Raw genomic sequence first — 23485 nt, 5'->3', positions numbered from 1 at the left:
GAATGCAAGATATTCCCCAAGTTTCTGGAAGTGATATGGTTCAGCCCTGCAGGTAGCTGTGTACCAGTGAAGTCTTAAGCCTGCGTGGTCAGTGATCCAGAATGAAGACAGGCACGAGGCAAAGGCAGCAGGCATCTTCAGAAACCAAATTGTTACTAGAATTACATGCCACTGAATGCAGTTTTTATTTAAAAAAAAAAAGTTTTCATCCTCATTATTGAGTTTGTGATGCAACTAATGTAATGCTGATTGTAGTCTTAGATGCATAACAGAATCTTCATCAGATAATACAGTTTCTTGAATCACAAAATGTCAAATTATCCTGTAGGAGGCTGGTCAGCCTCTGTGCCCAAAATAAAAGATGCAGAAACACATTGCCTGTTTCATTTGGAAAGCAGAAGGCTTTCAAGTTGCTGGTTTAGTCAAACCTTCATCTTTCTTTTACCATCATAAATAAAATCTTAATAAAAGGTTTTTCCTACAATTTAGAGCGTAAAAAATTACTGAATTTAGAGAGAATTTAAATACAGTGCAAACAAAATTTTGCAGTATGTAGCTGTTGTAATGTTGTATGCGGTTTAAATATTTGGGTATCATTCAGAAGAGTAGATTGTTTCTCTGCTGTTCTTAGTGGTGTTAGATGCTTCTGTTGAACTCAATAGGCAGATAAGTCCTGTAATGCTTTGTGACCTAATGATTTTTGCAGGGTGAGTTTAAGATGTGCATTGAAATTTCAACCTCCAAGTTGGTGTTTACAAAAATACTCCTCCTTTGTGATTGAATTTCAGCCTACATGTATCGATCTTATGCATAAAACAAAATCCAGGGTTTTTTTGTCTAGGGAATCCTTTGCCCTTCACCATGTGAATAATCAGGTCTCTGCTCAGCATATGCTTTTGGGGGAAGGCAGATTGTGGTGACAGGCTTGAGAATGAAAGGCAAGTTTTGAATGTAAGTATTGCCTACGGTGGGCAGGCTCTCCAAAAGACCATGCTGCTTGTCTCTGAAGGTGGTTATAAGAATATGCCTGTGGGAAATTGTCAGGACTATCAAATCGTGGGTTAAAATACTGCTCTGCTCCCAGCTCTTGCATACTTCAGTGTTAGGCTTTAAGACCTGTCTTGTCTCAAAGGCAAACAGCTGTTTCATGGTGTTCATAAATAATACAGACAGTATCTTGTGGGTTCCACAAAATATTCAGTTTCCTTAACAGTGTTACAGACTCGTTTCAGAACGTCAGTACCGGCAGTCTTTAATGGTCTGTCAGTTATCAAGATACGCAAGTTCAAAATCTCCTCTGCAGTGTGATATTTAGAACAGTGAACCTCCTGGCAACACTGACATTCTAAACTGGCGTGCGAAGACATGAATTTTTCATTAGTATGGTTGCATACTGCTTGAATACATGCCTCTGAGAAGTGTTCGTGTTCACCAGCATAGGCAGCAGTGGGAGACATAAGCCATATGTATGATGACATGCACATGTGCATATATAGTGGGAAAATAGAAGCGTAATTATAAATTTTCTCCTATTGTGCAAGAATTATTGTACAAACATTCTTCCCGAAAATTCCACTCGTATTTGAGCAAGTGCTGTGCGGTGGAGTTGTGACTTGTGCTGCATGAACAGGATGTGCCTTTTAGTAAGTGCATATGCACATATGACAGATACTTCTGCCAAACAGAAATACAGATGTTTGTCAAACTGAGTAGTTTTGTCATAATTAAATATATACCTTCTTAATCAGGAAAAGCAGCTAATTGCGTGTGTAATGTTTTGATATTTCCTTAAAACTTTTTATTTTTAAGTCTTTGGAGTAATGTGCCTGCTCTAAGCTAACTATGTCAGCAACATGTGTTATACAATGAAGCTTTTGAAGAAGAGCCACAAATGAAAGCCCATTTGGAAAATGTCCATTTAGAGTAGTAAGCATACTCTAATTTCAGAATATAAGAATTCTCCTGTGCTACATCACAATTTACTGCTAAATCCATGCAGCTTTTTGAAGCTCCTATTTGTTTGTTTGGTATAAACTTCCGTTATTTTAATCCATGGTGATTTTAGTGCATTAGTTGCTAACTGACAGCACAATTTTGTAATTTCTGAAGAAAAAAATAAGCATTGTCATGTGAGTATGAATTGCATGACCCAGTATAATGATCTTATTGGTTAATTATCTCTCATTAATCCTAGGAAGAATTAGACCTCTAAAGTAGAGAAAAGGTGGCAAGATACTCAGAGATGCCAAAAATGCTTGCATATCTAAAACCTATGGTAAATTTTTCATGAGGAAGGAATTTCTTCTAATGTTTCCTGATATTAAGTAATGGATTTGTAAGGAATGGTAGACAGAACAACTACACAAAAGGAAGAACCTGAAATTATGAACACCTACGTCTGTTTAAAAAGGGAAAATTTCTTTTTTTTAAGAAAGATTTTTTTTTTTTTTTTTTTTTTTTAAATCTGAAATATATGGCAACAGAGTATTGACGGTTAGGGGAAAAAGGGCAGGATACCATAATGTGAATGATGTCTAGGGGTATAAATTGCTATAGATTAGTCCCTCACCACAGAATTGGATTTTGGTTTTTTCACGTTCCTGAAGAAGTCTCAGAACAGACTTAAGGTGTTGGTGCTTAATTCTAGCTACATGGATGTTTCATGCCCTGTTCAGATGAGTATATGCCCTAGGAAGGTAGATGGGTGGTACTTCATTTTGTCAATAAACTGCATAAAAACACTGGTAGGCTTTTTATTGACATGCTTTAATTATTGTGGCATCATGAGAGATTTACACTGATTGCATTAGCAGTCTGTCTCTGTAAGAGCGACTCTGTCTGACCATACCACTCAGCTCAGATATTGTAAGTTGACAAGGTGGAACAGCTTCAGCAGGAACTGCCGTGCAGTCCTTTCTGCAACTTGCTTTGTGAACCTTGTCTGATAATTTTGGGAGCAATTGTGTTGCAGTTCCTGCCCTAGAAAAATATATTTAATACTGTAATTAGTGTTTGCTTTCTTCATCTTTTCATGTTTGAATTCTGGGTGAAAGTGGAGTGGTGGAAACTCTCTTCCTTTACTGGGACACTGATAAACAACAACAGAGGAGAAACTAAGGGCAAGGTTACCCAGACCTTTTGTTTCTATAATAATACAGATTTTTGTGTTCTTGAGGGTCATCCCACTAGCTTCCGAGTTTTTATTGCTTTAAGAAAGAAGAATTGAAATTGCATACAGAGTGCACAGCAGAAACATGGGTTTGGTAGAGTGGCAACACGTACCTGCATCTATTCAGTCTGAAGTACTACATACTTACAGTAAATAGGGTTGTCTAAATAATGATGAATTAAGACAGCTTTACGGTTTGTTGCCCATTTTAACACTGGGGTAGGGAAAGAAGGAATAAATGCATCTTCTTGTTTGAACTTGGCTTTAAATATTGGAATTGTTGAGGAAGATGGTGGCAAAGGAAGGCTTCAGTCTGTAATTTGGGTGCTCTGTGAGCCTGAATATCAATTCTGAACAGGGAGCAAAAGTTAATGTAAAGAACAAAGTCTGTTGTCAAATTTTAAACCCCTCAAATTTTAGAAGGAGCCTGACCCTTTTCAAGGTTTTTATTTTTGTTTTCTTTGCAGAGAAATGGGTAAGGGAGTCAACAAATAAGACACATTTTTAAAATTCAGCACCTTAGAGAGACTTTTTTTTCTTTAAAGTTGAGTAACAATGCAAAGGGGAACTTTTGTTGAAGAAATTGCTATTGGTTCTTACAAGAGCAGGTCATTCTCTTCTCATTAATGCTTATGTCTGTTAGGTTGTTGCTTAGACATGCAACGTTATGTTCTGCTCACTCCACTGCATAGCAGTGGGTTTCTAAATGAATACTTCAGCAGTAACTATTAAAAATTACTTTTACTTTTGTGTTAAAATCAAGTTTTCAGGAGTTAATTCTTGTAAGAATATTCTTATCATTGGGGAACGTTATACTTTCTCACTGTCTGAAAAATGAGCATCTGTGCTATGACAAAAATGGAAGGTCCCACATAGCAGGCGTGACTATAACCCAATGATGGTATGAGTATGTCAAGATAAGTATTCTGTTAAAAATGGGCTGTTTGAGAGAAAGTATTTAAAATGGAAACCTAATACTGTTTGTAAAATTCCTGTGGCTTTTGGCAGACCCGTTACAGTGCTTTTTGAAACTTAACAGGCAATGAAGCAGTTTTTTCTGTTGCTGGGTCTTAATCAGTACTACCTGTGTCTAGAAGTGTTGCTTTTTTCTGGAAACCACAGCAGTCTGTAAATATAGGCATAGATGCAACTTTAGTTTTATGTAAAAGGTTACATTTAGACTGAGTGACTGAAGGAAATCGGTGAAATCAGTAAGTATTCTGTTGCTGTCTACTAGGTCTTTCAGTGTCTTCCTTTGAGGCATGTCAAAGTTCTTCACAAACAAAGTTGACGAAACCGGACTTTTCCTTTGTAATTAATGCATAACTGTACCTACATGAGCATACATACACACCAATTTTTTTTTCCTTTGATTTGTCAGTACATCCTACTGTTTCACTAGTTATGCAGTGGTTTTTACAGGCTGTTGGATTGCATTCAGTATGTTAATGTCAAGGGCACATTGGCAAGCTGTGACGTTATTTTCCTGGGTTGAACAGGAAGGCAGAAAGATAAGCCAACCTCATTGGAAGTGTATGGTAGTTGCAAAGTAAAAAGCCTTGAACCTTATGATCATAAAGATTACTTTGTCAGGTTGTATTTTTCCTCTTGGAAGTCTGTTCCTGTTATCAGTTTGAAAAGATAAAATGTGAGTTGTTTCTATGCATAACCTCTTTTTTAACCATTCTTATCATTGTTCATATTAGCCGAAAGTACAAAAATGTAGACCTATAAAAAATGTTTAATGTTAACTGCACAGATTACATATATAAACAGCCTATATATATATATATATAATAATCCATAAGTAAACTTCCACAAGTAAATGTGGATAAGCTAACCCTTTCAAACCTCTCTGGTAAGAGGTTTGTTAGAATAAGTAAACTGCATATAGAGAAAGAAGTTCTCTTTTGGCCTTCTGGCTCTTTTTTTTTCATAGCACAGGTATGTGCTCCTTTCTTATACAGGTTATTTTGTCATTTTGGAAAAAAGATAGGAAGGTATGTTTAAGAACAGTGTGAGAGATCTGTGAGTTCAGATGGGTTCCCTTGGGTTGGATGCCATTAGCTTCTGTGAAATGCAAAACCAAACTCTTGGCTAAAAGTAAATGGGAGTTATTTCTCAGTAATTCTTGTAAGACATGTACAGCTTGTCTGGACAAATGCTATACTAAATAACAGCAGTAGGAGGGTGTCTAGATGTTGATGAGGTGCTAGAAAAAAATCAAAACTTGAGCTATGCTTTGCAAGTGTTAACGTTGGTGTGAGGGAGGAGGGGGACTGGGGTTCTCCAGGTTGAGGATCAGCACCAACAGCAGGCTTCTTCCACCGCCCCTGCTTCCAGCATCTTTTCCACTCTTGTCTTGGCCTTGTTCTTACTCCAGGTAAGGGTCCATTTTTGCTTTGCTCTTGCCTGGGTGCCAGCCTGGGGTGATCAGGACTGTAATGGCTGGGAACCTTCCCTGCCGGACTTGTGCTGCCTTGGAGGGGCTCTTGCATAGAAAAATCTCCAAAGACTACAGTTTGTACCTGTTTAGTTGCTCTGTGGAGGTGGGATATACGCAGGCCTGCTGGTGTGAGTTATGCGGGCTGAAAAGGCCTGGATCTGCTTCTAAATGCTATTGTGGTAAATCTCACTGAGTTGGAAAAAGCAAATTTTATTTAGAAGCTGTGAAATGTGTTTAGCAAAGCTTGGGTACTAATAGCAAAAAAACATCCCTGACGCTAAGCAGCCGCACCTTCCTTTTCCTGATACATTAGCTCTATGCTTTCAAAGCATCAAGGTGGTTTTTAGTTTAATTTTTTTTTTTAAATTCTAGTACAAGTACTCGGCAGTGATGAAATATTTCCAACTTCTGTTGCTGAAACAATGGAATCACTTTGAAAAAAACTTTAAAAATAAACATCTGTCATTCAGTTTTTAGAATCTACATGAAATCTCTCTTCCTAACACTTTTCATCTGGAAATTGTTATCATTAGTTTCTTGGGGCAAAGATTCATTAAATTTTTAACTTCAAATACTTTAATTGGTCCTCAATTTACAGAGCTTGTAATGGCCCTCTGATTTAAATAGATGTAATAACAGTGTCCTCTTAGAAATAGTAACAGGTGATTTGTAATCAGAAAAGTCTTCTCACAGGCTAATGGTAGGTATTGTTTTGAATGTAGGTTGGAATAAAGTATTAATCAGTTTATGTATATGTATCAATTTTTAACAAGGGAAATGGTGAGTGCTCTACCATACTTTTTAAACACTTCTGGTTTGAGGAACTCTGAAGTTAGGTTTCAGCCTGGAGTCAGTTTTTACAGCTGTAATAAATCCCCCACAAAAATGGCCTGTTCTAGTGGAAGTGACAGCAAGCCCTTAATCAAAACAGTGGAGCGGACACAATTATAAAAATTGAATAAATACTTAAAGAACTGTACCAAGTGACAGCTTTTCAAAATATGGTGCTTTCTTTAAAACAAAACCCAAAAAGATTGCTGGGCAAATATCCAAATGTTTAAATACAGCAAATAAAGAGCAATTGGAAAGGGCCGTGATAGACTGTGTCCTATTACTGAACTCTACCCTTTAAAAAAATGTTTCCAAATTGATTTTTAAGAACCACCTGTTAACAGAAGGCAGTGCTCCTGCCAGCCTGACCGTTTTGTGACGGTGACCCTGAGCCATTGCCCTCAGGTCTAGGGAAGAAAGAAACTGCTGTTAGGGAAATCCATTGCCCTGGAATAAATGTTCCTAAAATTTAGTGCTGTTTGCTGTGGTGTTTAAACATAATCTGGGGAGGAGCAACTATGGGCAATGGCTGGTGGGGTGTGCAATGATGATACCAGGCAGGAGGGAAGTTCTGGCTTCTCTGTTAAGGTAGAGTGTCACCAAATGCAGCAGACGCTTACCTGCCTGATCAAAGTGCAGCACTTGCCAAGTTAATAGTATTACATAGTATTGCGTAGGCCCAGATTTTGCAAGTTGGTAGCACATCCATCGTTAAGCTTTCTTTTTTTTTTTTGTATGATGTTCCTTAAAGTTTGCATTGCATGGTTAATGCTGGTTGTTGGACCCGCAGTCTGTGGGGAGAGGTGGTTCGGGGTTACGGGTACCCTCCAGTGACTTGAAGGTTTGTGTGGAATTCCTTGCTTTGCTGCAGACATCCTGCATCGTTTTGGGACTTGTTTCCCTATATGCTTCTGAGCCCATTTGTAAAAGAGGGCTAGAGTTAGTTCCCTGCCAGGTGTCCTTCCAACAATCTCTTTAATGTCCAAGTACTAAATCACAAGTGGGAGAGAAAGGATGTGAAAGAATGTAAAATCAAATGTGTTAGCCTTGCCCAGCTTATAGCGCATGCATGCCTGTGCGAGATGCCTGATGTATACACACCCATTCTCTGTACCAGTCTGGTCCTGTTGCAGTTTGCACCCCTGTTTTATCCTGCCTCAGTTTGACCCATGAATCTTGCTGGTGAATGCAGCCCTTGCCGCTCAAGACTGCATTTACAGAACATGTAGCTGGACTTAGGTCAGTTCTGTTACTTTTATGTTGATTCCTCAAAGTTACACAAATGCCAGTCTTGAACTGTAAACCTATTTCTCCTTTGTTTAACTCTGTGCAAATCAAAATAATTAACACTTCCTACATTTGACTTGTTCTGAAGATCTCGTACAAAGATCATTAGTTTTTTGAAAAAAATCCGTATTAGATGCTCATAAGATAAACAACCACAGAATCATTTCTTGGCTGTACGAGAAGTGAATTATGATAAAATAGTTTATCATGGCCTATAGCAGAATGCTGATAAATGGTGCTGTTTTTTCCTGTGTTTGTCCCTGGGTTTGGGTTTCCATCCCGTCTCCCACCCTGTCCAAAGAGAGCATGGACAAGAAACTGTCGTCATTGTAAACAAAACTAGATCTTGTGTGACACGGCATTTCCCCAACCTGTCTCCTGCTTGTTTATACAGGTGCCTATAGAGGAATGTGGGTATTTTAAGTAAAGCGTCAGATCTGATAAACACAGAAGTGAAGGGGTCACATTCTAGAAGTGGTGCTTACCATCAACACTGCAGCATTTTAAAGCTGCAAATACAGGCCATTATTTTCTCTTTTGCGTGTATTGCCAACAGTGGAAATAGACTCGTAAGTGTCCTTTGAATGTGTTTGTGTATCTAGCTGTTAGACTTTTCTCCATGGCTCAGCTCTTCCCCCATTTCAAGACACTCTCTCCTTCTCACAGGAAGAATTTCACATACCAGTTACGTGTGTTGTTTTTTCAATCACCTTTTTTTTTTTATCTTATTATCTACATCTTGTATTGGTGTCTCTTTTTATAAGCAAAAATAAATCTGGGAAGATACGACAATTAATGTAGATACCGTTATGATGGCAGAAGTCTGCAGTTCCAGTCCTCCCTGATGCAGGGATCCCAAAGTTTGCCTTTGCTCTTGGTTATAGGGAGGTCATCAGGGACAGCAGGGTGAGAGTTGGATGCTGTCCAAGCAGATACTTTTTGTCAACAAACATCCTTTTCATCTCCTTTTGAAAACACTTTTTTTGGTAGCAATATCAACATCCCTGTTAAGGATAGGAAGTCATGGTGTTTACTGTTGTTAATTCAGCATAGTAAGGGGGGGTATGATTTTTTTAAATACATATCGAAAGCATGGTTTGAGGGCATTTCTAGAACTCTTTACTCATCCAAGATAGGCACTGTAACTATACCTGTTTTTTGAAGGCTTATGTCCATTATTTATAAGAAAATAAGGTGTTGATTGGGGTTTTTTGTGTGTGTGTCTTTTGTTTCCTGCTATTGCTATAAAAATTTGAAGATGTGTACTTTATGGGCATTCAGTTCCTGCAAGTACTCCAGACTGAGCAGAGGGGTTGTTCGGTTTACATCCAGTCGCATCTGCCTGCTGACAGTGACTGAGGCAGATCTCTTCTTGTTGACTCTTCGCTGGGTAAAAAACTGGCTGGGTGGCTGAGCACAGAGACTTGTGGTGAACAGAGTTTAATCCAGATGGCGGCTGGTCACAAGTGGTGTTCCCCAGGGCTCGGTTTTGGGGCCAGTGCTCTTTATCAATGATCTGGACAAGGGGATCGAGTGCACCCTCAGTGCAGATGACACCACATTGGGAGGGAGTGTTGATCTGCTTGAGGGTAGGAAGGCTCTTCAGAGGGATCTGGACAGGCTGGATCGATGGGCTGAGGCCAGTCGTATGAGGTTCAACAAGGCCAAGTGCCGGGTCCTGCACTTGGGTCACAACAACCCCACGCAGCGCTACAGGCTCGGGGAAGAGGGGCTGGAAAGCTGCCCAACAGAAAAGGACCTGGGGGTGCTGGTCTCTTCTATCTACCTCTACAACTACCTGAAAGAGGTTGTAGTGAGGTGGGTGCTGGTCTCTTCTATCAAGTAACTAGGGATAGGATGAGAGGAAATGGCCTCAAGTTGTGCCAGAGGAGGTTTAGATTGGATATCAGGAAAAATTTCTTCATGGAAACAGTTGTCAAGCATTGGAACAGGCTGCCCAGGAAAGTGGTTGAGTCACCATCCCTGGCGGTATTTAAAAGACGCTGTAGATGTGGTGCTTGGGGACATGGTTTAGTGGTGGACTTGGCAGTGCTAGGTTAACGGTTGGACTCAATGATCTTAAAGGGCTTTTCCAACCTAAACGATTCTATGATTCTATGACTGTTCTTGAAAGACTTCATCTTAAAACCTCCCTCTGCATTTTCAAGGCTTTATTTTCAGTTATTGACCTAGTTTTTCTGGGCACCTGAAATTCAGAAAAAAATGGATGCTAGTTAGATAAATAATCTTAAATTATTTATCTTCATGGAAATGAAGATAAATCTTAAATCTTAAAACTTGGGCTTAAATCCTGAACACAGCATAGCGTAGCTGATTCTGTAGATGGGTGAGTGAAATACATTAATGTTTGAGGTGTGAAAAATAGTTGTGAAATTTTCGAGTGTATTTGCTAGTTCTAAAATGTTCACGTGTTTTGGTTGGGATTTACACTTCTAGAGAAGGTCTGATGAGATGGAAAGTTTCTCAATGGGTAGGTTGTCCTGGTTTCAGCTGGGATGTAGTTAACTGTCTTCCTAGTAGCTGGTACAGTGCTATGTTTTGAGTTCAGTATGTGAAGAATGTTGATAACACTGATGTTTTCAGTTGTTGCTCAGTAGTGTTTAGACTATAGTCAAGGATTTTTCAGCTTCTCATGCCCAGCCAGGGCACCTGACCCAAACTGGCCAACAGTGTATTCCATACCATGGGACGTCCCATCTAGTTTAGGAACTGGGAAGTGGGGGGCAGGGATTGGCCGCTCGGGGACGGGCTGGGTGTCGGTGGGCGGGTGGTGAGCAATTGCCCTGCACATCATTTGTACATTTCAATCCTTTTATTACTACTGTTGTCATTTTATTAGTGTTATCATTATCATTATTAGTCTCTTCTTTTCTGTTCTATTAAATCGTTCTTATCTCAACCCAGGAGTTTTACTTCTTTTCCTGATTTTCTCCCCCATCCCACTGGATGGGGGGGGAGTGAGTGAGCGGCTGCGTGGTGCTTAGTTGCTGGCTGGGGTTTTAAACCACGACAGTAGGTAAATAAAAACAATAAATTGTAAGACTAGTAAACAGAAAAACAGAAAACCTGGAGGAGAAGCTGGAATGGCACTGTCTCAAGTTTGAGCAGAGGAGGCAGGTTAGTAGGGCAATATTTTTTAAGAGGTCTTTTCCTCGTGGATTTTTTTTGGCAGCATTTCTTTAGATGTATGCAAAGCCCAATGCTTTTGTTTAGTCATTATGACTAAAGGACTTCTAGTGTAACTGAAGACATTGTATTTTTCCTGTCTAGCTAACTTTCCCATTTCCATTTAAAAGTGCATTGTCAAGTGGAATTGCATTCATACAGCCGTTCAGGGATCTGACTACGAAAGGTTTATGTTTAAATTTGTTCAGCTCAAGGAGACTTCTACTGTGAATGGATATGTAGTTTTTATTTTCCCTAGCTGCAGCTGATCTGGAGACAACATATTAAAGAAAGCCGCTTCTATTTTTCACTAAGACAGCTTCAGCTTTGTGCTCAGGTTTTGGTTTTTAAAAATTTTTTTTGATTTTTTTTTTTTTTTGATTAATGTTGTTTTGGACAGCCAGAGTCTCTTTGGAAAGCTTGCACTGTGTGGAATGTGTAGTCTCCCTGCTGAAATGAAAACTCAGAGGGGGTAACTGAATACTCCCTGCCGTCAGTGCATTGCCAGCCTGAAGAAAAAACAAACATGCTTGCTGAGAACAATGAACATTCCTTGAAACCCTAGGAGACAGATTTTTGCCCCCTTTTTTTTCTTTTTTTTAAAAAAGAAAAAAAAAAAAAAAAAAGACCCTGTTGAAGTCTTAAGGCCCAGGTGGCAGGGCCCAGGGCCTTCTCACTCCTTGTCATTAGGTTCATGCCTTGCTCAGGGCATAATGATTGGCATCCACATTTTGGAGTTTAAAATGTGTCCTCTTACAAGATTTTTTTCTCCACACCCCCCCCTCCCGCCCCCCTCCCCCCAATTTGACCTTCTCCCTACAGTTCTAGTGATTGAACTCAGACTTCCGTTAATGTTTTTGTGCCGCTTTTCTAACCTGCTGGGGTTCATGCCTCAAAATGCAGTTTATTTAGTAGTAACCAAAGAATGCATCTGAACACTTGAAAGACTCGCAGTTGCCTGTTAGGAGGCTTGAGATACATGAGGCCCAGGCTGCCTGTTCTTTTGTTCAGCTCTGCCGGACTTTAGGGTCCCTCGTATGGCAGCCACTCTGTACCTGACATCCCTGAACTGAAATCTTTCCTTGCATATAAGCAATGTCCACTGCTACACCCTTGTTTTCAACTTTACTGAACGTTTGCAGCGATAATTAGGTATTCTGGTAAATTCTTGATGTTCAGAGGATATGAAAGAAGGTCAGAGGGCAGGTCATAGCTTAAGAACGAGATGTATCGGGATACAGAAACTTGCTCTGTCTTTAATTATCTGTGGCTTTATTAAGATAAGTTCTGGAAATAAATTTGCTTGATTAGTATTAATAATGAGCTTTTTAGAATGGGATATAAGACTAAGCATTTTTCATTGCATTCTTTTTGGCTTAGATTTACAGGTCTGAAGATTTTTAAGAACATTTATCCTGAACTTATATAAAGAGAGCTTTTATGTGCCTGCAGTGAGACTGCTGTGGTGTATGAGATCATCCTAATGTACTTTCATCAAGAGATATTGCTTTTTTTATTAGGTTATTTAACTTATACTGTTGTTGCTGGAGTGTTCCTAAAACCTGTACTGTGAGCTTCAGAATTCATGAAGTTGGGTTTCCTCTGGATTTATCTCATTGTTGATTGACTTTGATGCCTCAGAAGATGGCAGTTCTTTATGAAGATTCCTGCAGTTGGGGCAATTACAACGAATTATTCTTTGTAGGTTCACTAGCATTTAATAATGTGGGACTGGGAGATACTGTAGTCAACACAAAATATAATATAGACATAAGTGAAAGTCTTTGCTTTGAAGACAAAATGTCAAATCTACAAGAAGAGGTGGGATTCGGATTGTGAGCAAGTGAGGGAGGAATAAAATTAAATGCGCACATCATGAGCCCAAGCAACTCAGAAGTTGGAGGCTGTGTTGACAGCAAAAGACATGGGAAGAAACTGAGAAAGCTGAGGGCCTGAATTGCAAAGTGTTCAACACCTACAGCTATATTTAGACTCACAGAATCATAGAATCGTTTAGGTTGGAAAAGCCCTTTAAGATCATTGAGTCCAACCGTTAACCTAGCACTGCCAAGTCCACCACTAAACCACGTCCCTAAGCACCACATCTACAGCGTCTTTTAAATACCGCCAGGTTGAGTCAACCACTTTCCTGGGCAACCTGTTCCAATGCTTGACAACCGTTTCCATGAAGAAATTTTTTCCTGATATCCAATCTAGACCCTCCCAGCCCAAGTTCAGGCTGTTTCCTCTTGTCCTATCGCTTGTTACTTGGGAGAAGAGCCCGACACCCACCTCACTACACCCCCTTTCAGGTAGTTGTAGAGAGCGATCAGGTCTCCCCTCAGCCTCCTTTTCTCCAGACCAAACAGCCCCAGTCCCCTCAGCCGCTCCTCATAAGACTTGTGCTCCAGGCCCCTCACCAGCTCGGTTGCCCTTCTCTGGACACGCTCCAGCACCTCCATGTCTTTCCTGCAGTGAGGGGCCCAAAACTGAACACAGGACTCGAGGTGCGGCCTCACCAGTGCCCAGTACAGGGGGACGATCACCTCCCTGCTCCTGCTGGCCACACTATTTCTGATACAGGCCAGGATGCCGTTGGCCTTCTCGGCCACCTGGGCACACTGCTGGCTCATATTCAGCTGGTTGTTGACCAGCACCCCCAGGTCCTTCTCTGCCGGGCAGCTTTCCAGCCCCTCTTCCCCAAGCCTGTAGCGCTGCGTGGGGTTGTTGTGACCCAAGTGCAGGACCCAACACTTGGCCTTGTTGAACCTCATACAATTGGCCTCAGCCCATCGATCCAGCCTGTCCAGATCCCTCTGTAGAGCCTTCCTACCCTCCAGCAGATCAACCCTCCCTCCCAATGTGGTGTTGTCTGCAAAGCTACTGAGGGTGCGCTCGATCCCCTTGCCCAGATCATTGATGAAGATATGTCGTGGTTTAACCCCAGCTGCCATGACGCAGCTACTTGCTCACTCTCCCCCACTCAGTGGGAGAGAATTGAAAGAAGGTAAAACTCGTGGGTTGAGATAAAGACAGTTTAATAGGACAGAAAGGAAGAAAATAATAATGATGATAATAATAATACTAATAAAAGAATTAGAATATACAAGTGATGCACAATGCAGTTGCTCACCACTCGCTGACCAACGCCCTGTTAGTTTCTGAGCAGTGATCCACCCCACCCTGCATGAGAATATTTATTCTCATACTAAATCCAAAACATAACACTATACCAGCTACTAGGAAGAAAATTAACTCTATCCCAGCCAAAACCAGGACAGGAGAATGCTGTGGGAAACAGTGTCAAAAGCTTTACTAAAGTGCAGGTAAATAACATCCATAGCCTTTCCCTCATCTGCTAAGCAGGTCGTCTTGTCATAGAAGGAGATCAGGTTGGTCAAGCAGGACCTGCCTTTCATAAATTCATGCTGTCTGGGCCTGATCCCCTGGTTGTCCTGTATGTGCCGTGTGATGGCTCTCAGGATGACCTGCTCCATAACCTTCCCTGGCACTGAGGTCGGGCTGACAGGTCTCTAGTTCCCTAGATCCTCCATCCAGCCCTTCTTGTAGTTGGGCATCACATTTGCTAACCTCCAGTCATCTGGGACCTCCCCGGTTAGCCAGGACTGCTGATAAATGATGGAAAGTGGCTTGGTGAGCACTGCCACCAGCTCCCTCGGTACCCTTGGGTGGATCCCATCTGGTCCCACAGACCTGTGTGTGTCTACGTGGTGTAGCTGGTCACTAACCGTTTCCCCTTGGATTATGGGGCCTTCGTTCTGCTCCCCATCCCTGTCTTCCAGCTCAGGGGACTGGGTACCCTGAGAACAATCGGTCTCACTATTAAAGACTGAGGCAAAGAAGGCATTAAGTACCTCAGCCTTTTTCCTCATCCTTTGTCACTGTGTTTCCCCCTGCATCCAGTAAAGGATGGAGACTCTCCTTAGCCCTCCTTTTGTTGTTAATGTATTAATAGAAACATTTTTAGCTGTCTTTTTATGGCAGTAGCCAGTTTAAGTTCTAGTTGGGCTTTGGCCTTTCTAATTTTCTACCTGCATAACCTGATTTGAAATCAGTTCAAACTGTTGGTACTTGCTAGTCTGGCTGATCAAGCTTTTGAGATTTGTTTTAAATTTTGAAAATGAGTAACTCATAATGTGTTTTTTTTTTCTTCCTTCATTGGGGTGGGAATTGGCAAAACCTGACTCTTTAATTTATCTTGTGTGTGTTTCGCCACATGTTATGAATAGTTGTGTAAAAATTCAATGCATGTGAGAGATGCCTGTGGCAGCAAAACAATCTTCCAGTGAATTTTCCTTAGTGTTGCTGTGTTCTTCAGTAGTGTGACGTGTTTTTCTTCCTTGGATCTCAGACCATGATCTCTTCTTCCAACCAGAGCTGTTAGCTGTATGGATTGTAAATTCTCAGATATTTTCCTAAATGTTATGTGCCTGATGAAAATCAATTTATTTCCTAGACCTGCTTATAAAGCAGTATTTGGGGGTTTCATTGCATGCCAGATTTTTGGAGTTGACTGTGGGTTAATGTTATTGACTGTGTGGTTAATGTTTCTGTTTACATTCTGTAGAGAACCAGATTTTAAGATGCCTGCCCAAAACTCTATTTGCAAGTAGGATTACCTGTACATTATTGAACAGAGCTCAAGATTACAGATGCTTTTGACTCCCAAATTTCCATGAAGCTCTCTAGTTTTCTCTGAAGGTTTCCCCCCCTTCCTTTTCTTTCCTATTCTAATTGTCTGTGTATCATTGCTCTTTCTTTGTAGCATTTTTGAATTTTTTTTTTTAATTACTTTAAGCACTTAATTATTGTATTAATTATTATATGAAGCCAATATTGAAAGCTCATTAACTTATTGTAAAGGTGGCACTACGCAACCTCAATAATTCAACCGTTTCATATGCTTTTTCTTCAGATTGAAGATGGGAGCAAAGCTGCAGCTGTGGACAAGTTACTGGCTGGGGATGAAATTGTTGGCATCAATGATGTGGGCCTGTCCGGCTTCCGACAAGAAGCAATCTGTCTGGTGAAAGGTTCACACAAGACACTGAAGCTTGTCGTAAAAAGGTAAGCTTGTGTCGTTCAGCTGGAAAACCAAATGTATTTCAGGCTATAAGCTACTGGGCAACTAAATTTGCCAAGACTTGGCAAGATAATCTTTTCATTCAGAGTTATTAATGCGCACATTATGCGGTGTTACCTCCTCATTGAACACAGACTCTTTATGGAAGAAGACGTGGGGAGAGGTTGCCTATTGATCAGAGCAAAAACTGAGGCAATATGTTCTGTGAATACTGTTGTGATGTGATGAGTCGGGACTCTGTTCTTTCTGTCCTCCTGAAGTGCAGTGCCTGAAGCAGGCTGTCCAGCCAGCCCTGCTTCCCTGCCTTTGGTGAGCGGACATGGGCAACGCTTTTTAGTGCATTTGCTGTGCAGGCCAGTTGGGCTGTGAGGAACGGGTTACATGGGAAGCTTTTGGAAAAGCTTTTTCCCACTTTTTGAGAATATTTGAGGTCTCAAGCATTTCTGATGTGGTTTGGGTAAAGAGTACTTTCAGTTAGTTATTAGTGAAGGGGAAAAACTGAAATGGTTTATCAAAACAGAACACATTTTCTGCACGGAAACTTTTTGTTTCGTCATTTTGACTTACAACTTTTAAGTACGCACTTTTTTTGCTAACTTGAATTAAACGTAAATTTCATAAAATAATTTTGACAAAAGTGAACAGCTGTTAAAGTAGGTTAAATCTTGTAACTTCTGAAGAAAATTCAAACCAGGAAATTTGAACAACAAAATCTTTCTCATTAATTTCCTACTCGGATAAATCAGTATTTTCTAATGAATTACTTTTATCAAATTATACCAACCAGTCTTTCATGTGAGAATTTTGGGTGTCTCTGTTAGAATAAAAAAAGAATTTTGTTGCAACACAGAAAGGGTGAGAATTGGGGTTTGACAGGTATGATGATCCAGTCTATAAATAAAAGCATAGTTTGAGGCTGTCTTAAATGAGGACTGTCTTTTGTGAGATAGCACTGATAGGTAAGAGGTACGAAAGCATGCTTTTCACCTTTGGTTTAAGAAGGTTTTTTTGATAGAAAGAATTATGGGAACCTGAATCTCTTCCTCAGGTGATAGTTTTTATCCTCACCAATAGCTACTTCTGGAAACTCTTCCAAAATTTTTGTAGCACTAAAGCTAATAAATGCAAAATAAAATGGGTTCACAACTATTATAAATCATGTTGATATTCAGCTGTTTCAACTTGCACTGGCTATTCCAGTAAAAGCACTTTTGCTAGCAGTGGTTACATCAGCTGTTTCTGTCACAGAAAGAGAGAGCTTCAGGGTTGAGAAGTTTTATAGACATTGAAGAATCTGCCAAGACAGCAAGTCTTAATTACTACAAAAAGCTTTAGACCAAGTGGAAAGATTCCCTCTTTCCTGGTGCTTTTCAGTTTTATGACAGTAACTTGCTCAGAATCTGTGAATTCTGATCTATCTTTGGAAATGGCAGAATGTTTGATGCTGAAATAACCCTTCTAAGAGACACAGCTATGCCATTCTTGTCATTCACAAGTTCTTCACTTCACACATGTGATTTTGGAGGACTTTCATACAGCTAATCAAGCACTGATTTGCTGCTGGGGATTTGCGGCTGTTCTCTGCAGGCAACAGAGCCCCATTGCTATGCATGCCTGTGTGCAGTTCGGTGCAAAGCTGATGGATTTTCATCAGTCCTTTCTCATCCCTCCTTTTTTGACTTCCCTAGCACATGTGCAATGGGCAAAAGCAACCTAGCTGTTGTAGCCAAGAGGCTGAAATAGTGGCTGTTTTCCCTAACAACATTTTTGTCTTAAGTTCATGAAGACTTCCATAGCTCCCAAAAGAGGCAAGAGCCTTTGGGGTCATTGACAAGCCTGCATAATATTAGATAAAATTTCATAAAACTTACTGAATGAAATTAGCTAGGGCTTTTGTCTGTGGTTTTTCAACTTTGCTCTTTCTCTTGGAAAGTTGCCTTAGGACATCAGTCCTTTGACGGTCAGAAACCTTTTAACGTCCAGTCTCATTTTATTCTTGGCCAGCTTGTTCTCATGCACTGCTGTCTGTGTGCTGAAACAGCTTTTCTTTTCCTGTTGGAAGTTCAAATGATGCAGGTTTTATAAAAGCCTTGTTGCATGCTTTCTTTCAGAAGTTATGGTTTGAACAACAGTATTGTTTTGTTTTGTTTGCCCTAAATCTTAGGCTGAATTTTTATGAGTGCTTTAAACAGTCCTGTCTTTAAGCAAACCAGTTGTTTAGTCTTTGTGAGAGCACTCCTGCAGGTCTGGATTGAATTGGATCAGGGAACTGATCTGACTGCAAAATTACTTGGGGAAGTAGGTTTTCAGCTGGATAGGACCACCACTTTTCAGAGGCAGTCTGCACTTTAATTAATTACAGCAATCTTGAAATGGCTGCCTTAGCATTTTTAGACTATGTCAGTCGTCTTTAGATCCACCCTTACTGTTCTCTGGGGAGACTGGGGAGAGTCCCACAATTCCCTTTCACTGAGTTACATATAAGATGAAGAACTGATCTGCAAGTTGTCTTAGCATCTTTTTGCCTGCTTGCCCTGTGTCCTTTGTCTAGCACTGTGATACTTCTCTCTAGCATTGGATTTAACATTTTATTCCCTGGGGGTGTCAGTGCAATAATCTGAAGCATGAAATAGACCAATGGTTTGAAGTTCCACAACCCAGCGCTGAAGGTTAAAAGAATCTTTGTTTTAATCATGGTTGTCCTTGCTTTCAGTGAGAGTTAGCTTGGGAAGCCAACATCTAGATTTTATGTTGAAAACTTTTTTCCCTTGGGTTGTTTGTGGTATCTATTTCTAGACTGATCCAGAGGTGAAGAGCAAACTTTTAAAAAACTGTCAGGATGTGGAAAAATTACTTTTTCACAAAATTCTTCTGGAAAGTAGAGAACTTCCTTCCTATTAATGTCAGTAGAATTAATCCAGAAAAAACAGGTTTTATTTGTCACTGCTGAGAAGCATGTCGATGTGGAATTCCTCCATGTGGGTCACTCCTTCATGCAATAATGCCACATCCTGATCTTATATTGATCTAACTATTTCTGTACCTGGGAAGGAGTAAGGGCATGCTATTTTTGGTTTAGAAGTCTAATATACTTACAGCCAAGTCTAAGTGAAAAAGTTTTGCCATAGTGAGTAATGTGTTTCATTCACAGCAATTAACTTGTTGACTGTGGCAAAAGTTTCTCAAGGGGCTGGTGGGGTTCAGCAGTGGTAGCTGGCTTCCACAAAATTATTTTTACCCACTGTTTTTAAAGAATCTGATGCTTGACTTGCGTAGGGAAAATAACATTGGTCTCTAAATAAAAGTGCCTGCAGTACCAAGTACTCAGCATAAATGAGCTGGCTTCAGCATGCATGCTCTGCTGTATTTTTTGGAAACATTGCATAGTTGTGGTATAAACCAAATCAGGACTGTGCAACTGGCTCAACAACAAACATGATGTTTAAGTAGCTTACATATATTGATGGTTGAACAAGTGCGGTATACTTTTCGTCTTGGATTAAAAGAGGACTCAGGAGGCTTCATGTTGCTTTCTCAAGTGCATTTGTCAAAACAACACATCTTAATTACTTGCTAGTTCTTCAGTGTAGTACTGAGTTGTTTCTTGAGTAGATTCCTTTCTTAGGAAAATGGAAAGGAAACTGTGCTTAGGACATTTCTTACCGGAATTGTATGTGAATTTCTCTTGGTTTGGAAAAAGACGTGTACATGTCTATACGTACACATGTAAAATTGCTCTGAGTGTTCATATGAGTGTTGATACAGAGGTGGTTACCATATTCTGTAATTTAACTGTTCTGCATACGCTTCTAACTTAAATCCTCTTCTAGTTATTAAATATAATCTCCATTCCTTTGCATATGCTAGACATAAGTGTACACCACAAATCCATTAAAGTTTTGATTAGTTTTTCACTATGAATTCATGAGACACATTAACTGTTTAAAATTGACACATAGGTGACGCTTCCATTTGTGGTTTATTAATGTTAAAGGGAGGATGGGATTATATGGGCTTTGAGAGCCACCCTGAGAAGTTATGTGAGGTTGTCCTGTTGGCTGCTTGAATGGTCTGTTAGTGGCAGTGGAAGTGGGTGGGCAAGGGAGGGAGCAGCCATGGACGACTTCTCCTCAGGGCCTGCTGGTGATGGGAAGCTGGACTTTCAGTTTAACCTGACCAACTCTGCAGGTACTGCCAATGCCTGAGAACCAGACTTAAAGTTCTGGAGTAGTTCTGGCCATGCTGTGTACACATGTGAGCGGGTGTGTTTTCTTTTCCTTTCTATAGCATTTCATTTTGGTGCTTTTACGTGGCCAAACTGCAAGCTGGTTTTGCGATGCTGAGGAGTCCCTTGTTACAGGAGAGGGAAAAAGAGAGAGTAAACACACTTGCCATCAGCAGTGTAGTCTGAATGCTGAAATTTACTGTGCAGAATCCTAATAAGGGGAGTGAATGTCATGATACGTGAACTATAAACACCTAGACATGGAAAGTTAGGGTAACCTTTATTTGCATGGCACTTCATGAAGACAGCCAGCCATTCAATTGAAGCACAGCAGGAGGAGAGGTTTTAATGAATGTCCCGAGGGCTCCAAGATTGTACGGTACTGTCTGAGAGACCTGAGAACTGAGCAGAAATCCAGGAATAAAAATCTGACAGTTATTTACAGCATTCAGGTGGAAGATCACTGAAATTTCATCATGTCCTGAACGGAAACATGCTCAACACCACCAGTGACCTTTCTGTAGTGGGTTTTGTGTAACTTACCAAGGGGATCTGGTCTTACCCATTTATGACTTGTGGAGCAGCTAGCGGTGCACCTCGTAGCTCCTTGTGGCTGCAGGAGTACTCTGTGAAACTTAGCAATATCAATTTGTGAGATGACTTGGGAAGATGAGGGATTTGCGTTTTCTGTATAATTACAAGATACAGATGGAGGACTGCGAATTCTGCCTCTTACCTGCATTTGGCCACTTGATAGTTCTAGTTTTGTAGCTATCAAAATTGTTCATATAGGAAATAAGTAGAAAAATGCATGTAGCTTTGTAGATTTTTAAGCAAGTATTATACGTATTTAGTCCACAGTTATGGTTAAGTACTGCTCAATAAACTAAATGCATTTGTGGAGAACCACTGTTGAGTAAGAGTAAAATCCATTTTGCCGTTAAATTTTATTTCATTGTTTCTGGAACTAGGGTCTGTTACAGCAGAACAAATAGCAGTGATTTCTCTCTTGTTGCCCAGTAGCCATAATTCTTTGTTTTTGAAGATTGACCTTGGCCTTAACTGACCAAGAACAGATTTTTTTTTTTTTTTTTTTTTTTTTTTTTGCCTGTATTTTCAGCCAGACTTTGGAAATTAGGTAGGAAACTGCAGTATGACTTTACATGGCTGTATCTGCATGCACATAACATTGCTTTAAGAAGTAGGCAGGTGTGATAGCCCCTCGCTACCCATGTTTCTTGGAATTGATGTGGGTGTGGAACAGTATGTGCCTGTGCAGAACTTCATTACACACGCTTTGGGAGTGGGCATTTGTAACAAACACACACAGCTTTAAAGTTCAAGGCTTGAACATTTCTGCGTGGCTGCAGCTGGTGGAAGGGCTGGGCTGTTAAATTCCCATTTTGCAAATTCACTTGAGAAATGGGTCAGTGCGTCACTGTAGGCCCACTCTTCTGCTCTAAACAGGATGGCCGGTTTTAAATATGTGCCAGATAGGATGTCCTACCAGCCCTTGATGCTGTCTGGGTCTTGTGATGGAGAGAGGAGCAAGCCGTGTACGTCAGGGTATGTGACAGGGTATCACCAGGCTGGGACCTCTCTTTTTCTCCTTTGGTGCTGCCAGTGAGTTACCATGGCTCATGGGGGGGTGGCAGGAACCAGATAAGCACAAACGTAACGTGTCGTGCAAATTGCACAGCACCTACAAGCCTGGTTCAGGAGCTCTTGGGGTGTTGTCCTGTGTTTTAAGGAGCGCCTAGCAATCCCATCAGGATCTTTCCGTGAAGGAGTGTTTAATGGAGCAGCTGCCAAATAAGTCACTTCATACACGCTCGGTGGGGGTCCACAGAAGAGGCCAGCCGGCGTGGAGCTCCCCTCCCACTCAGGCATGCCACCCACCTCCTCCACCGGCAAACCCAGGGCTGGCTCAGCCTCCGCTGTGCTCCTCCTCCTTCAGCTGTGTGATCCTGCGCTTCTGATGGAAGGAGTAGACACGACAAAAGGAGGAGGGCACGCTTTCATCTTGTCTTTTCAACACGTTATACCCTGGAAGAGTCCTGATGAGGACCATTTCCCCTGGTTGCCTAGCTGTCCGCACAGTCATTTAACCAACATGTTAACAGTGTCAGTCCGCGTTCCCTTCACCGTGACCCTAGCAACACAACCCAGGTGTTCGGATGTTTCCCATGCCAGCTGGCTTTTTGGTGGGGTGTACATCTAAAAAGCAATTTTATTTCTTAATTTTCTGCCTACCTCACCCATTTCTTAGTTACGTTAACGTGATTTGATTCATGCTGTTAGTGACACACTAATGGACACTTGAGGTGAACGTAAGCTTCCGTTCCTTCAATTGGTGGTGTATTGTCCCTGGTTTCAAAGAGCAAATTGTTGTCTCGTGGGTTTGGATGTTTGTCTTGTACAACTGTCAGGACTCTCTCAATACATATGTTGTGACTGATGTGTTTTCATCTTGTGGCAACTTCCATAATTTATTTCTTTACAAATCTAAAAAATCTATCCCGTAAAACTTGAAAAACAGAAAGCCAAAAATACAACAGATGTCACCATGTTTTACCAAGTCAACTCCATTAGGGTGATGTTTGGAGTACTAGGAAGGGTATAGACATTTCCTTGTAGGTAAAAGGAATCCTCTATAATTTGAATATGCTCATTCAGAAGGTTACTTGTGGCAATGCTATTCAGTTTTGTGAAGTAATTACCAAAATTAGGCAATGTTGCTTTTTTGTGGAATGGAATATGCATCAGATGGTAACAACCTGTGAGTCATGACTGGTTTTAGGTTTTGGTTTTTTTCTTCAGTCCTGCAAGCACTTGTCGAAATGGTTAATTTTGAGCATGAGTAGTCTCATCCAATTTAGTGAGAGCACTCACATGACTGAAGATGGAAAAGTATACAAGTGCTTACAGGATTTAACCATAGCTTTTTACCAGGCAGTACACTGGATTTATTCTTAAAACTGGTGAATTTCAATGTAGGTGGTAGAAACTGTGATATGTAGCCCCTTGGGTGAGAGGGGGAAAACAGGCAAGCCTTCTAAAATTTGGGGTCTGAAGACTTACTCATTTCACATAGTACTTTCACATGCACACAGAGAGGATATTTTTTTGTGTGTTTGATAATACTGTAGCTCTCTGCAGACTCCTGACGGAAACAGAATTGTAACCTAATCCATTAAAGACCAAATAAATAATGTTTTTATGTCATGAATCTTCTTT

At 40.6% G+C, this 23485-nt stretch overlaps 1 protein-coding gene across 4 annotated transcripts in view; it reads left to right on the top strand.

Moving 5' to 3' along the window:
• SHROOM2 (shroom family member 2) overlaps positions 1-23485 on the top strand; it is a 132370-nt gene that overhangs the window by 38331 nt on the left and 70554 nt on the right. For all 4 annotated transcript variants that reach the window (XM_069770428.1, XM_069770426.1, XM_069770425.1 and 1 more), the window contains exon 2: positions 15856-16007. In XM_069770428.1, the coding sequence (XP_069626529.1) occupies positions 15856-16007 (152 nt within the window). The remainder of the gene's footprint in view (positions 1-15855; positions 16008-23485) is intronic.

This window comes from Haliaeetus albicilla, chromosome 25, assembly GCF_947461875.1.
Source record: "Haliaeetus albicilla chromosome 25, bHalAlb1.1, whole genome shotgun sequence".
Classification (NCBI taxonomy): domain Eukaryota; kingdom Metazoa; phylum Chordata; class Aves; order Accipitriformes; family Accipitridae; genus Haliaeetus; species Haliaeetus albicilla.
This window is presented reverse-complemented; position numbering and strand designations above follow the sequence as displayed.